The sequence below is a fragment of the Wasmannia auropunctata genome, unplaced genomic scaffold, assembly GCF_000956235.1.
Source record: "Wasmannia auropunctata unplaced genomic scaffold, wasmannia.A_1.0 LD336039.1, whole genome shotgun sequence".
Lineage (NCBI taxonomy): Eukaryota > Metazoa > Arthropoda > Insecta > Hymenoptera > Formicidae > Wasmannia > Wasmannia auropunctata.
In genome coordinates this window covers 1,087,529-1,100,955 of record NW_012026851.1, presented here as the reverse complement: position 1 = coordinate 1,100,955, position 13,427 = coordinate 1,087,529, and the positions used below count along the sequence as shown (strand labels likewise).

Sequence of the window (13,427 nt, the reverse complement as noted above, 5' to 3'; positions counted from 1 at the left end):
AAAAATTTTTTTTACTTACCATCATCCAGCACCATCCACCACCACCACCCACCATCACCCACCACTACCACCCACCACCACCACCCACCACCACCACCACCCACTACCGCCACCACCTCAACTACCCATCACCATTTTTTATATCTTGTGATTTTTTAAGTAAAACCTGTACCTGTACCACCAATCAAAAAATTTTATATTAAATTAGCCCGCTTAGTTGTTTCTAATCTCAGACACGAGAAAAATTTTCAAGACCTTACAACTTAAATACCTTGTAATTGTATATACATACTTTTGTTTTATTTAAGAATTACTTAAAAATTGATATAAATACATAATACGACTCTATGAATATAATAGGAGACTTAAACAATGGATTTAATAATCAAAATAATAGGTTTTATAAGATTATAGTTGCTAATTAATTGTCGATGCTTGCAATACAGTTGCACACGTAGACATTAATCAATCACAATACTATCTAATTAAAACCTCAATCCTCTTCAGCTTGAATTGCTTTTAAACTTCCAAATACTTGTGACGGTATAGTTTGTTTCTCGATCGGTACATCTGAAAATAAATGGAATATTAAAACAAAATGTACTATATACGTATATATACACACAGAGAGTGTCTCACAAGTAAACCTATCTTTCGGTCATTTTCCAAACTTAATGAAACTTGGTACACTTGTAAAGTATGCAAAAATAATAGGCACTTTTTATTTTTTTATATCGACAATGGTGCAAACTACTCACCTTGAAGTGATAAGAATAAGTGTTTAATTCCTTGCATTTTAGCTCACGGTATTAGAGCTATTTCGGAATTTCGGATAAGAGGCTATCATGTTTTCCGAAAGTAAATTCAACGTAAACATTATAGAATTTGAAATGGCGGATCCAATATTATAGCGATTTGATGAATTCAAAAATCTCATCTCGTTCTTTGCTAAATCCAGGATTAGTATAATCGACGAAAAAGTGATGAGTGTCTATTCCCATTTTGTCTTTTATTATTTTTTTATATTTTTTATGTTTTTACATGTTTTTAGATAAGTTTTCTTTTTTATAACTATGTTATATCTTGCGCCTTGCCTATGTCTACTTTTTTATTTTTATTTTATATTTTAGAAATGATATTTAAAAAAATTCTTTTATCCAATGTTTTAAATGTTCACGAATTTTGGCCATTTCTCTCAATGTCTTCGGCTTCAGAATTTTAAAAAATTTTATTAAACATCTTTCAGATATAGTTATTTTATACGTATGTAATCTTACATTTACGAAACAATATCAATCACTTATTTATAATCAGCTATCTTCTCGGTTTATAAATTTGTTTAAGTATTCCTAGTACAAAAATGGATATATTTACAAGGGAATCCACATGAGTTTAATAATTCTGTAGATACCTAATTGTTTTAAAAATTATGAAGCTGTGTGTGCACTGTGCAATAATATAACTATCATAAAGCGTGCTTGATGTGCGAATTCTTTATGTATAAAAGAATTTTTTTTAATATTATTTCTATAAAGAATATAAAATAAAAAAATATATATACATAAACAAGGCGCAAGAAGTGAGTTATAAAAAAAAAAGAAAAACCTTGAAAAAGAAAGAAAAACATGTAAAAAGGTATATAAACAAAAAATATGAATAATAAGACAAAAAAACAAACGGGAATAGACACTCGCCACCTCCTCGTCGGTTATTCCCGAGTTCGGCAAAGAGATAATATTTTTAATTTTATCAGATCGCCATACTGGATCCGCTATTCTATAATTGTTTACATTGTCTTTGCTTTTGAGAAAAATGATAGTCTCTTATCATCTCTAAAATTCCGAAATAGCTCTAATACTATAAACTGAAATGCAAGGAATTAAGTACTCGCTACAAGCTTATCACTACAAGAAATAGTTTGCACCCTTACACCTGCACCATTGCCGATAAAAAAAATGTGTCTATTAAATATACAAGTGTAGCAAGTTTTTCATTAAATTCGGAGAGTGACCGAAAGGTAAGTCCTTGTCAGAGCACCTGCATCATTCATTTAAAAATGAGAGAAGTGGTTTTTATCAAAAATTCCAAAAATTAAATTTTGATAAATAAATCGGATACGCGGAAGTCAAAGTTTGCTAAATGAAATATGGTATTTTTTATTGTAGATTCGGGTTCTACATGAAAAAATATTTATCTCAACTTTTATATCAAGCATTTTTTTGAAAAATATCAACTATAATTTTCAAATAATCTTTGAAAAAATGGCTTCCTGTCTGAATAGTCCATTTCTGTTTGGATCCGAAGATATCACCATTCGATAGAGCGTACCAGATTTATTTATCAAAATTTTTGAGATTTGATAAAAAGCATTTCCTTCGTATGATGGGTGGCGTGTACATACATGGCGCGAGCATGAATCAAATGAATTTAACCGATGTCAAGAATGACACAAAAATAGCTTATACATGCTTATACATAAGATATATTATAGTACCTTCTTCTATTTCTGCGTCATTATCATTTTCATCATCTATATCGATATCAATCTCATCTGGATTATTCACATGAGATTCAGGTTTACCATCCTTTTCTGTTACACCACGTACAAATTTGATGCCTCCTTTGATATCAGCTGCATTATCTGCATCAATTCAAGATTATTGAAATTGTTCAAGATTTGTAAAAACTTAAAAAATATAAAAGAATTTAAAGAATCTTACCTGCACTAGATGTAATTTTACTATCTAATAAACGCATAGCATCCATTGGAACATCCGATATTTGATTGGATGCGTTATTCAACATTTGTGCAGACATCATGTTTACTTGAGTGTTATACATAGCTTGCACGCTACGTTTGATTCGAAGCATTTCACGCATTGTATCCTCATTTCCATGCCTGACTTCAAATTCTTTCCAAATTTGCCAAAAGTTGGACGTGACCTGCGTGATTATTCAATATAATGCGTGAAAAATGAGTAATATAACTAAAACTCGCTGTTGAAATATATTATTAAATATAATATCATACTCTCGGATCGCATATTTGGCTACAATGCGCGTATATCGCTCTTGCTCTATCTACTTCTCCTAACTTGGTCTCCATTTCTGCAAATCGTAAACACATTTCTCTTGTGTTTTCATCATTCAAGACTTCTATAGCTTTTTCATATATTTGTCGAGTTTTCGGCACACCATATATGTCGGCAGCTTTCTTTATATATATATTGAACATCTGCGAATTAAGAAATTATTTTTCAAATGTGAAATTAATATCTAAATATTATCTGTAATATATTATCAAGTTTTACATTAGAAAATATTTTACATTTTGATTGAAAAAATATATACATATGTATATAAGCATACAACAAAGAAATACAAATTTCTTTGCACAGAAATTTTGAAATTTATACATAAGCTGTTTGTAGAACAGCAAGAAGAAAAGAATGTATCGATAAAAAAAAACATTACGTCAAATCTTTCTTCCGGGAGAACAGCATTCGTCGCACGTTCATATACAGACATGGCATGTCTTGCTAAGCCATGTTCTTCTTCTAGCTTTGCGTATAACAAATATAAAGCTATAATAAATAGAGATTATTTATTCTCTCTTATTACAATACATAATACGTAAGTTAATAAGATATAAATCATAAGTTGTATACCCTTGGCATATTTTGGTGGGCAATATTCTAAACATTGCTCGAACAGATCTCTGGTACGTTCTAGTTTTGTACCACCATAACGGTGTAAAAATTTTGTGAGGTATGTGTTCCAAATGTCATAAACATTAGGCCACTTGAACAACGCAATACCTTTTTCATATGCCTAAAATTGCAAGATGCATACATGAGTTTGACATTTCATTACAACATTATCATATTGCAAGACACTATAAAATTATCATTATACATATAATTAATTAATAAAAAAATTCAACATACCCTAAATGCTTCCTCAAAGTAATTATTTTCTTCCAAAAATAATCCATAATTGATGATAATTTGAGGAGTTGCGATTTTCAAATCGATTATTTTGTCGTACACTGCTTTACAAGTCTATTATAACAAACGTAAAATTAAAAATACTAATTTTATAATATAAATTAAATAACATAAATGAAAAACTTAAACATACCTTGAATGTTCCAAAACTTTCTTCCAAATCTGCATACATAGACCAGACTTTTAAAGATTTGTATAATCTCATTTGTACTGTTTCCGTTTCATCGTGGTATGCTACTTTTCTAGCTGGCATTGTAGTAGCACGATGCATGAGTTTTAAAGCTTCTTTGCAGTTCCTGCACAATACATATACATATATCGGATGTCTGATAATTAAATTAATTATATCAATCTCTTGTGAATAGATGAAGCGAGTTAAACTGAATAAAAATTTTGTGAGCTTCTCAATAATCTAATCTAATAAAAAATAAATTAATAAGAATCCGCGAATCAGCATGTGGTTACGCGAAATTTGACGAAAAGACAGCCCGACGATGTTGTGGTTATTATGTATGCAACGAAACATTGGAAAGAGCTCGTGTCTATAACAACAAATAATACGTAATACTAGACTGTTTCTTGTCATTGAATCGCACGGATGCACATTCTTAGATCTCGATTAACTAATTTTTCGAATTAATTTTAACGATTTTAAAATTAATTACTGACAATGAGAAACTCGTAAAATTCGATAAACTTTTCTGTTCAATTTACTGCTCTACTTACCTACAGGGTGTGTGTGTGGGGAGAGGGGAGGGGGTGGATGTGGGTGTGTGTATGTGTGTGTGTGTGTGTGTGAGTGTGTGTGGATGTACGTGTGTGTGTGGGTGTGGGGGTGTGAGTGTGGGTGTGTTATATCATAGGTAAGTAGAGCAGTAAATTGAATAGAAAAGTTTATCGAATATATACTCTTACTATATATTAAAACAAGTATATTAATACTATATATTAAAACAAATATATATAATACATACATACATACATATATATACACACACACACACACACACACACACGCACGCACGCACGCACGCACGCACGCACGCACGCACGCACGCACGCACGCACGCACGCACGCACGCACGCACGCACGCACGCACACACGCACGCACGCACGCACGCACGCACGCACGCACGCACGCGACACACACACACACACACACACACACACACACACACACACACACACACACACACACACACACACACACACACAAGGATTACAAGGTGGCCCATGTAAAGTGTTACATACTAATAGCACAATACATAATAGTTATATACTAATAGTTACATACTAATATAACAAGTACTAATAACTAAGATTATTTAAGAATATTAATAGAATATTTGACGTATCAAAAAGTTGTTCATGAAAAAGTTTCATGTATTAGAAGGGCCTTTCTGACTGTGTAAACAAGTCTTTCTCCATTTCCCCCCCCCCCTCTCCACTCTTTGAAGGGGATGAGGAATAAGTTAATAACTTCAAACGGAACCTCCTATAAAATGTTACATATTTGGATTCTACGAGAAAAAATAAGTAAACTTTATCTGAAACATTTCTTTGGAAAATGCTTCTATCAAAAGTTATAAGCATTTAAACTTAAAAGTAGAGTGCATTCAAATTAATGATAAACACATAAATGTGTCAGATAAAGTTTATTTATTTTTTTCTCATAGAATATAAATATATAACATTTTATAGGAGGTTTAATTTGAAATTTTGAAGTTAAGTCCCCCGCCGCCTTCAAGGGAGGGAGGTGGTGGAGGATTTTCGTTTACGTAATTAAAAAGGCTCCTCTAATACATGAAACTTTCTCATGAACAACTTTTTAATACGACAAATATTTTCAGAGTTATTAGCTTGTAACACTTTACATAGACACCACCCTGTATAGTACACACACTTACCAAATTTAAAAATATTTTTTTTATATATGTGTACATATTAATACATAAATATACTAATCATATATGTACTAATTTTTTATAGCATTTGATTATTTGTATATAACAAAACAAATGTGATAGATAATAGGATAAAATAAACCTTACCCATGTCTAATTTCCATTTCTGCCCATTCACACCATACTGAAGCAAGATCGTCTACTTTGGTGTACGGAACATGAGTCGCCTTTTCAAATACTACTCTAGCATCTTCTATTTGTCCATTTTCCTCATAAAATTTACCAAACGCAACCCATAATGTATGCAATTTACCAACTGCCAACTGTGGTTGCACTGTCTGCACTGCTTCTGTGTATGTATTAATTATCTACAGGAAAGCATATTGATTAACAATTGAATTTATTCCAAAACAGATATTCATTTATAAAATTTCCATAGCCCATTTTACCTCATGTGGCTGCCCTTCATAAAGTTTTACTCTTTTATGCCATTCCGCTACATTGTGTGGATTTTGTCTTAATAATACAGAATTGAGCAACAATAGCCTCCTTTCCATAAGATGTTCCAATCGCGCCAGTCTCAATTCTAATTTTATGTCATCTAATACAAGAAGAGATATAATTAGATAAAATTAAAACAATAATGCAACAATATTTGTATTATTTATATTAGTCTAAATTAATGTGTGTACATTAGCTACCTTCTTCAGTAGGATTTTTTGCTGCTTCTTCTATAAGCTTCTTAAGACTAAGTTCTTCAAATTGCGCATAAGCATCGAAAACTTGCGTAAAATCTCTGACGGTGGTAACAGTCTGTATAGCTTCTTCATAAATGTCCCTCGCCTAAATAAAATGATTTATAAATGGGTTTAATGTGTGTACATATGTGTACATGAATGTAAGCATAAATTAATTAAATTTGCAAGTACAAAGCTAATAATACCCTTTCAAAGAGACCACTTCGGACATAATAATCTGCTAATGAATTCCATAAAGGTCCTAATTGATCAGTATATCGTCTTAAACCGCCTCTAATAATAGCATCTACATTCAAAGACTTAATCTTGGAAGGATTTTTTGATATTAAATCACATAATTCATTCCATAGTTGATGATTAGACTTTCCATGTTTCGATACAAAATCGTCCTGGTTGACGATCTGCGCAAGTTTTACAGCAGCCTCATCAAGTCTTGCAATTGATATCAAATACTCTATATATTCTTCTGTATCTTCTGGTGCTAGCTATATATAAACATGTACGAAAAATAAACAGTAAATATAATATACCTACATAATTAAGGCACTTGTCAAAAATAAATTCTTTTAAAGAAGTTAATTTTTGCCACGATCAAAGAATATGAGAGAGAAAGAGAAAGAGAGAGAGAGATAAAAAAAGCAGTACAAATATTTATTATGCATGTTATTATTACATACCTTCAAATACCTTCTAAAGACCCTAACAGCAGTCTCATAAACATTATGTTTCTTTAAGAAATGAATATATAATGGCCATATACGATGATGCTGCGTGATAGGAAGTGCTCTAAGAGACCGATCAAACACTTGACGCGTTCGTGTTATATAACATTCTTCGGTCATTAGCGTACAATAATCCATCCATATACGTGGCATTTTATGCATAAATACTAAAGCTCGTTCAAATGCATTATTAACATCTTCATATAATGGATCTGTTATACATCGCCCTTTTAATTGACTCACACGTTGTCGAAGATAATTATACCACAGCTTGTAACTGTCAATCAATATCAATAATACACAATATTTAAAATTTGATACTGTAGTAAGTTGTACAGTTGTAAAGATATATAAAAGAATTATTATTATTTTACCTTCCCGGAAGTTCTTTTAATGCTCGTTCATATACCACATTTAAATTTTTACTGTTTGTATTTTTAAGATGATCGATATAGCGTTGCCAATGTTTCACTGAATATGGATTTCGTAAAATTTCTTCTTCATATGGTAAATCCTCCTCATTCTGTTTTATTTATAATTCAATTATTAATCTTATCACACAAATACGCCTAAGTGTTGTATTCGCCTTTATATGTAAACACTCGTTATATAAATTATATAAAATATACTCACAAAAGCATATAAATTTCCTTCGTCATCTTTACGTTCCAGCATTTTTACGTTTCTAAGAATATTTTATAATTTTATATTGTCAACATACCATCGCAGTTATAAACACGCAATAATTCTTGGAATAATCCAAGATTTAGGTTAGGTGCGTTCCGACTCCAACTCCGGCTAAGGCCATAGACATATAAGATAGACTCCACATTGGCTATCAGGCCTATCACCAGAGAGGATCCTGAGAGCGGTCATGCCCGCGATAGCTGCGATGGCGATTGAGCTGGTTTCAGCGCCTCTGGAAAGTGGACATTGAACTACCAACTAGAGAGACCAATAAGAAGCACGTTTTCCGTCCAACACGTGCTTCTCATTGGTCTCTCTAGTTGGTAGTTCAATGTCCACTACTCCAGAGGCGCTGAAACCAGCTCAATCGCCATCGCAGCTAAATCGCGAGCATGACCGCTCTCTCAGGATCCTCTTTGGTCGTGAGCATAGCCGCTTTCAGGATCCTCTCTGGTCTACCAAGTGCAGCACTTGATAGCTAAGTGCAATTTCTGATTGGTTTTCTATCTTTCCGCATTCTGCTTTTCCGCTCTAATGTGAATCCTCCCTAAGGCTGCCACCATAGGCGGCATAATAACTAGTTTAATAACTAGTTTCAGTCAGAAATACATAAATTTCTCACATGTGCTTACATGTGTGATCCTTTCTGGCGTGACCAGATGTGACACGTGTATGTATGTATGTATATTTTACATCAAGTTTCGCAAACGCGTATGCACATGATTAGATTATATATATTTACCTAAATTTTTAAAAAATGCCAGCTAAAATAAAAAACAAAATACTTATATATGAGGGCAACAATTATCTTAGATATCGCTTATTATTATCCACATTATCTGGAAAGCCAGTGAGAATTACAAATATTAGAACGAAAAATGATGATCCCGGTCTTAAAGGTTAGTAATATTTTTTAAATATATAAATCAGTCAATATTTTCATTGATTGTCTACCTATATAATTAAAATATGTAAATAATTTGAATACAAAAATTATATCTTAACATTATCAATAATTCTTTACGTATAATTTTGTTTTTTCTGACTTTGGAAAAATGTTAAATGAAAATGTTAGCTTTCAAGGTATAGCAAACAAAATTTAAATGGCAATATTTTATTGCAGCAATTAAATTAAATTAAATAATAAAATAAAATCTTTATTACCATAAGAATATATTTCGTTATTCTTTTAATTGCTACATTATTTCAATATTAATATTAATATTTACTGTTGTCACTGGTTGTAGTAAATACATATATATATATATATATATATAATAGCTATGTATGCAATAATATAATATACTTTTTTAAATAATTATATGTCAATTGTTTTTATATTAGAATACGAGATTAGTTTTATTCGTCTATTGGATAAGATGACTAATGGTACAAAAATTGAGCTAAATGAAACAGGTACCAGTATATATTATAATCCTGGTTTATTAAATGGTGGTGAATTGGAACATGACTGTAGCTTGCAAAGAAGTATTGGTTATTATTTGGAAGCAATTATGATACTTGCTCCATTTTGTAAGAGTCCTATTGATTTGAAGCTCAGAGGTGTGACCAATAATACTATAGGTACCAGACAATATATCAAGCAGCAATATATACTTGTGTTATTAAAGTAAAAATTAATAATTAATATATGTATTACAAGATCCATCAGTGGACAGAATTCAGACTGCTGGTATACCAATACTGAAAAGATTTCTGTCTGGTGACAATGAAGTTGTATTAACTATTCGCAAAAGAGGAGTAGCACCTTTGGGAGGTGGAGAAGTACAATTTAAATGTCCAATTAGCCGTAATCTTAAAACGGTTCAGGTACTCAATTTTTAGATACTCACATTTATATGTCATGTACTATTTTGTAATAATGTAAATTTTATTTTTTTGCCAGTTGGAAGATAGTGGAATGGTAAAACGTATTAGGGGTACTGCATGTAGTATAAGAGTTTCCCCAGCAATTGCTAATCGTATTGTTGAATCAGCAAAAAGTATTCTTCTCAAGTTTTTACCCGATGTATATATTTATGCAGACCATTGCAAAAGATCAAGCAGTGGAAAGTCTCCAGGTATGTGCACATATATACATATAATATATATATAATGTATATTCATCTAAATGTGTAATAATTATTTGTAATTTGTTATTTATCAGGTTTTGGAGTCACATTGACAGCAGAAACTACTGAAGAAATATTTTTTAGTGGGCAAGCATTCTCTCCATTAATGACAACAGGTTCATTGCCATGTGTACCTGAAGATCTTGGCAAAGAAGCTGCAATGAAACTTTTAGATGAAATTTATAGGTAAAAGGATTATATTTTCTAATGCATTTCCTTCTCTTTTTCGTTATTTCAATTGTTAACAAGTTTGTATTATTTCTACGTTATATTTTCCTTATAAACATACTCTCATAAACATACAATGCTACTCTTTATTGAAATTCTTGTAATTTATTGATTTATAGGAATGGATGTGTAGATTCTTCTTTTCAAAGTATGACTGCTGCATTTATGGCTCTTGGCAAAAAGGATGTTTGCAAAGTTACAGTAGGATCGTTAACTCCAGCGATGTGAATTTTTTTTTTTATTTATATTACATGCAAACTGCAATATATGTATAAAAAGGAAGTATGATTATATTTGTGGGTTATTTTCAGGGTACAATTTCTACGTGACTTAAGGGACTTTTTTGGAATTACCTTCAAGATAGAACAAATCAAGGAAGGAGAAGATGAAACGTCGCAAGTACGTTTAACTTGTTTAGGTATAGGTTATACTAATATAAGTAAACGAACTCTGTAATGTTGTAAATGTTATTACTGCAAACAGCATTGTATTAAATAAATATATATATATATATATATATATATATATATATATATACTCTTATCTTTAACATTATACATCAGTAGTAATAAATAATAGAAAGAAGAGTTTATTTTTGTTTACTGCGTACAAAAATATGCTCTTGAGAGAGACAGGTATCTGAGACACTTGTATGTACGATAATTTCATAATGTAAAATTTTGCAAATGTATCGGTTTACATGGCCAATTATGAAATGATTGACATTTCAATTGTTTCCACTTGTTTTGATAAATTATTGACCATTGCTTCCAATCGTAATACGTAATCTTTTTTGGATGTCTAATTTCACTGTAGTAATTCTGATATTTATCAAAAATTTGTAACAAGTTTTGCAAAAGCATTCGTCTAGTTACAAGTAAATTATTGCCTTTTTTCTTTTTCGTTTCTCCTTGTTTTCTGCCAGCAACTGCCATTTCTAATGCACTGCACATAAAAACATGTAAATTTTATTTTATCAATTGTATAAAAATTTTATAAAAATATAGTTGAGTAATCGATGTATGAATTGTGTGATACATGTTAGAGATACTTATCGATCAATACCTATTCCTTACAGCACACCATATAATACTTATTGGACAGGGATGTAATCTTTGTTGTCCTTTCTTGTGTACAAAAGCAGTTTTTGCTTGAAAAATCTTGAATTTGACCAACTTATTGTTAAATCTCTTATATAACCCACGTTCCATGGCATCCAGAGAAAATGGACAGTCGCCTCCAATCGTGATACTTTCCAGCTTTATTGGTGCAGGTATTAACAATGATAAGAGTGATCCTTGTAAACCAAGAATGAGCCACCTTGAACAACAAAAATATTGTCAGTTTGTAAATATTAGGTATGCAATATCTATTCACAGAATAATTATATATATATATATATATATATTATATAAAATTTCCACAAACTTACTTTGCTATCTTATCTGAACAAGACAAACTGCTCGTGGGATCTCCTCTACCTGGTTTGGTACGCAAAGGACCTACGATATGATAATCAATACCAGGCAAATGAGGATCCTGTGCTTCCTCTCCTTTTACACATTTTGCTCCTGTTCTATATACATCTTTAATTGATTCTGCGATAATATGTCCAGCAGTATTGACACGTCTAATCTTATATGCAGGAGGCAGGCTATCGTTAATATCGTTATTTGTTTCCAATTTAGGGAAAATGGAACAATCGCCACAAGGCGTTTGACTTGAAAAAAAGTGAAATGATATACCGCTATTTAATTCTATTTTATTTTCATTATTTCGCGAGAAAATTGCACTTTCAGAGCCACTCAAAGTTAAGTCGATCTGCTCGTACAAATAACGTATAAATGCACGCCTGGCTAGAACTTCTGCATGCGAATCGCTTAATCGAGAACCTTCTTTTTTTTTATCAGCTCGAGTACCCTTTGTCAATTCCAAGTCGCCTAAACATTTCGTTCCAGTAGCGAGTGCTACTAGAGACAATAAACCATCGGTGTTTTTTAAAATGATGCCAGACAACACAGTCCATTCATGGACATTAGGTTTACCAGTTTCTTTTAGAAAATTGTATTTCTCCATACATAACCTAGCTACATTATCCGCAAAATTTTCCATCACTTAATCTTCATATAAATCTGCTTGAATATCTTGATAAATCTAATAATGATAGACCATATGTGTCAATTTATAAATTTTATCATGTACATTACACGTTCTACGATATAAAGATATAAAACTAAAGAGCTAAAAGCAGCAGCTTTAGATTAGATATGATGTATGTATGCCTTTTTATTTTATGATTGAATCCATTAAAATCTATTATTTTTAAAAATAAAGTGTATAAATATAAATTTTTAAAAAATATATCTTTCACTTATGTATGTATGTATGTATACATTATTAAGGTCCGATTGTACCAACATTATTTTGAGTATTTTGACTGTATGTGCAAAAATGTGGATTTTGCTATATAGTACACCCACTTCTTTAGATGGCGTTAGGTTTCTCTGCTGGTACTAGCAAGGTTTATGACGTGCGGTGAGACATGTCGCATGTCGCACATTCAGAAATATCAAATAGGTTATCCAAGTGTATGCGTTGATATTGATATTGTTGAGGCTCGAATAAAATTGGTTTTATCAACAAAATGTTATTTTGGAGAATTATTAACAAATTGCCAGGAGCTATGTGTCCATCGTTGAAATATTGCACGAGCATAGAGAATCGAGCAAAAGTTGAAGAGATCGTTCCGATAATATCCAAGATACGATACGACGATGGAAATAATTTCTACCAAAAGCCTCGACAAGTATGGCTAGAGAATTTGAAAACTGTAGAGGAAAAGAAATTGGGCCTAGTCACCTTACATCCGCACATCTATGCGGCTGCTCCCCGTATCGACATCATTCATCAGAATGTGAGATGGCAAAGAATGTATCGCTGGGTTGTAAGTGTATCGTGTATAATTATTTATATATATATATATATATA

The 13,427-nt window shown here is 31.6% G+C and overlaps 4 protein-coding genes across 6 annotated transcripts in view; 2 read left to right on the top strand and 2 right to left on the bottom strand.

Moving 5' to 3' along the window:
- Nucleotides 1-268: 268 nt before the first annotated feature.
- LOC105452004 (pre-mRNA-splicing factor SYF1) lies at nt 269-8,206 on the bottom strand. The gene is made up of 15 exons (XM_011692767.1): nt 8,026-8,206; nt 7,767-7,915; nt 7,348-7,669; nt 6,856-7,155; nt 6,614-6,755; nt 6,362-6,513; nt 6,060-6,280; nt 4,141-4,303; nt 3,948-4,061; nt 3,669-3,831; nt 3,475-3,584; nt 3,032-3,235; nt 2,721-2,943; nt 2,495-2,641; nt 269-570 (listed from the first exon to the last, which is right to left on the bottom strand). Exons 1-15 carry the CDS (start codon nt 8,065-8,067, stop codon nt 494-496), a joined length of 2,529 nt encoding a protein of 842 aa, XP_011691069.1. The 5' UTR covers nt 8,068-8,206; the 3' UTR covers nt 269-493.
- A 474-nt stretch (nt 8,207-8,680) lies between these two features.
- On the top strand, nt 8,681-10,964 carry LOC105452003 (probable RNA 3'-terminal phosphate cyclase-like protein). 2 transcript variants are annotated; one of them, XM_011692766.1, is made up of 7 exons: nt 8,681-8,978; nt 9,424-9,495; nt 9,743-9,909; nt 9,986-10,160; nt 10,247-10,397; nt 10,559-10,663; nt 10,751-10,964. In XM_011692766.1, the coding sequence occupies exons 1-7, from the start codon at nt 8,837-8,839 to the stop codon at nt 10,893-10,895; spliced, it is 957 nt and encodes a 318-aa protein (XP_011691068.1). In that variant the 5' UTR covers nt 8,681-8,836; the 3' UTR covers nt 10,896-10,964. The 2 variants fall into 2 exon arrangements, with proteins under 2 accessions (XP_011691068.1, XP_011691067.1); XM_011692765.1 differs by having other exon boundaries at nt 8,682-8,978; nt 9,424-9,663.
- Nucleotides 10,965-11,005: 41 nt separating this feature from the next.
- LOC105452000 (tRNA-specific adenosine deaminase 1) lies at nt 11,006-12,939 on the bottom strand. Of its 2 annotated transcripts, XM_011692761.1 has the most exons (4): nt 12,854-12,939; nt 11,872-12,593; nt 11,505-11,759; nt 11,006-11,384 (listed from the first exon to the last, which is right to left on the bottom strand). In XM_011692761.1, exons 2-4 carry the CDS (start codon nt 12,549-12,551, stop codon nt 11,105-11,107), a joined length of 1,215 nt encoding a protein of 404 aa, XP_011691063.1. In that variant the 5' UTR covers nt 12,552-12,593; nt 12,854-12,939; the 3' UTR covers nt 11,006-11,104. The 2 variants fall into 2 exon arrangements, with proteins under 2 accessions (XP_011691063.1, XP_011691062.1); XM_011692760.1 differs by lacking the exon at nt 12,854-12,939 and having other exon boundaries at nt 11,872-12,799.
- Nucleotides 12,940-12,966: 27 nt separating this feature from the next.
- LOC105452001 (39S ribosomal protein L4, mitochondrial) overlaps nt 12,967-13,427 on the top strand; it is a 1,691-nt gene continuing 1,230 nt past the window's right edge. Inside the window, exon 1 of the mRNA XM_011692763.1 lies at nt 12,967-13,383. Coding sequence (XP_011691065.1) covers nt 13,084-13,383 — 300 coding nt within the window. The 5' untranslated portion in view covers nt 12,967-13,083. The remainder of the gene's footprint in view (nt 13,384-13,427) is intronic.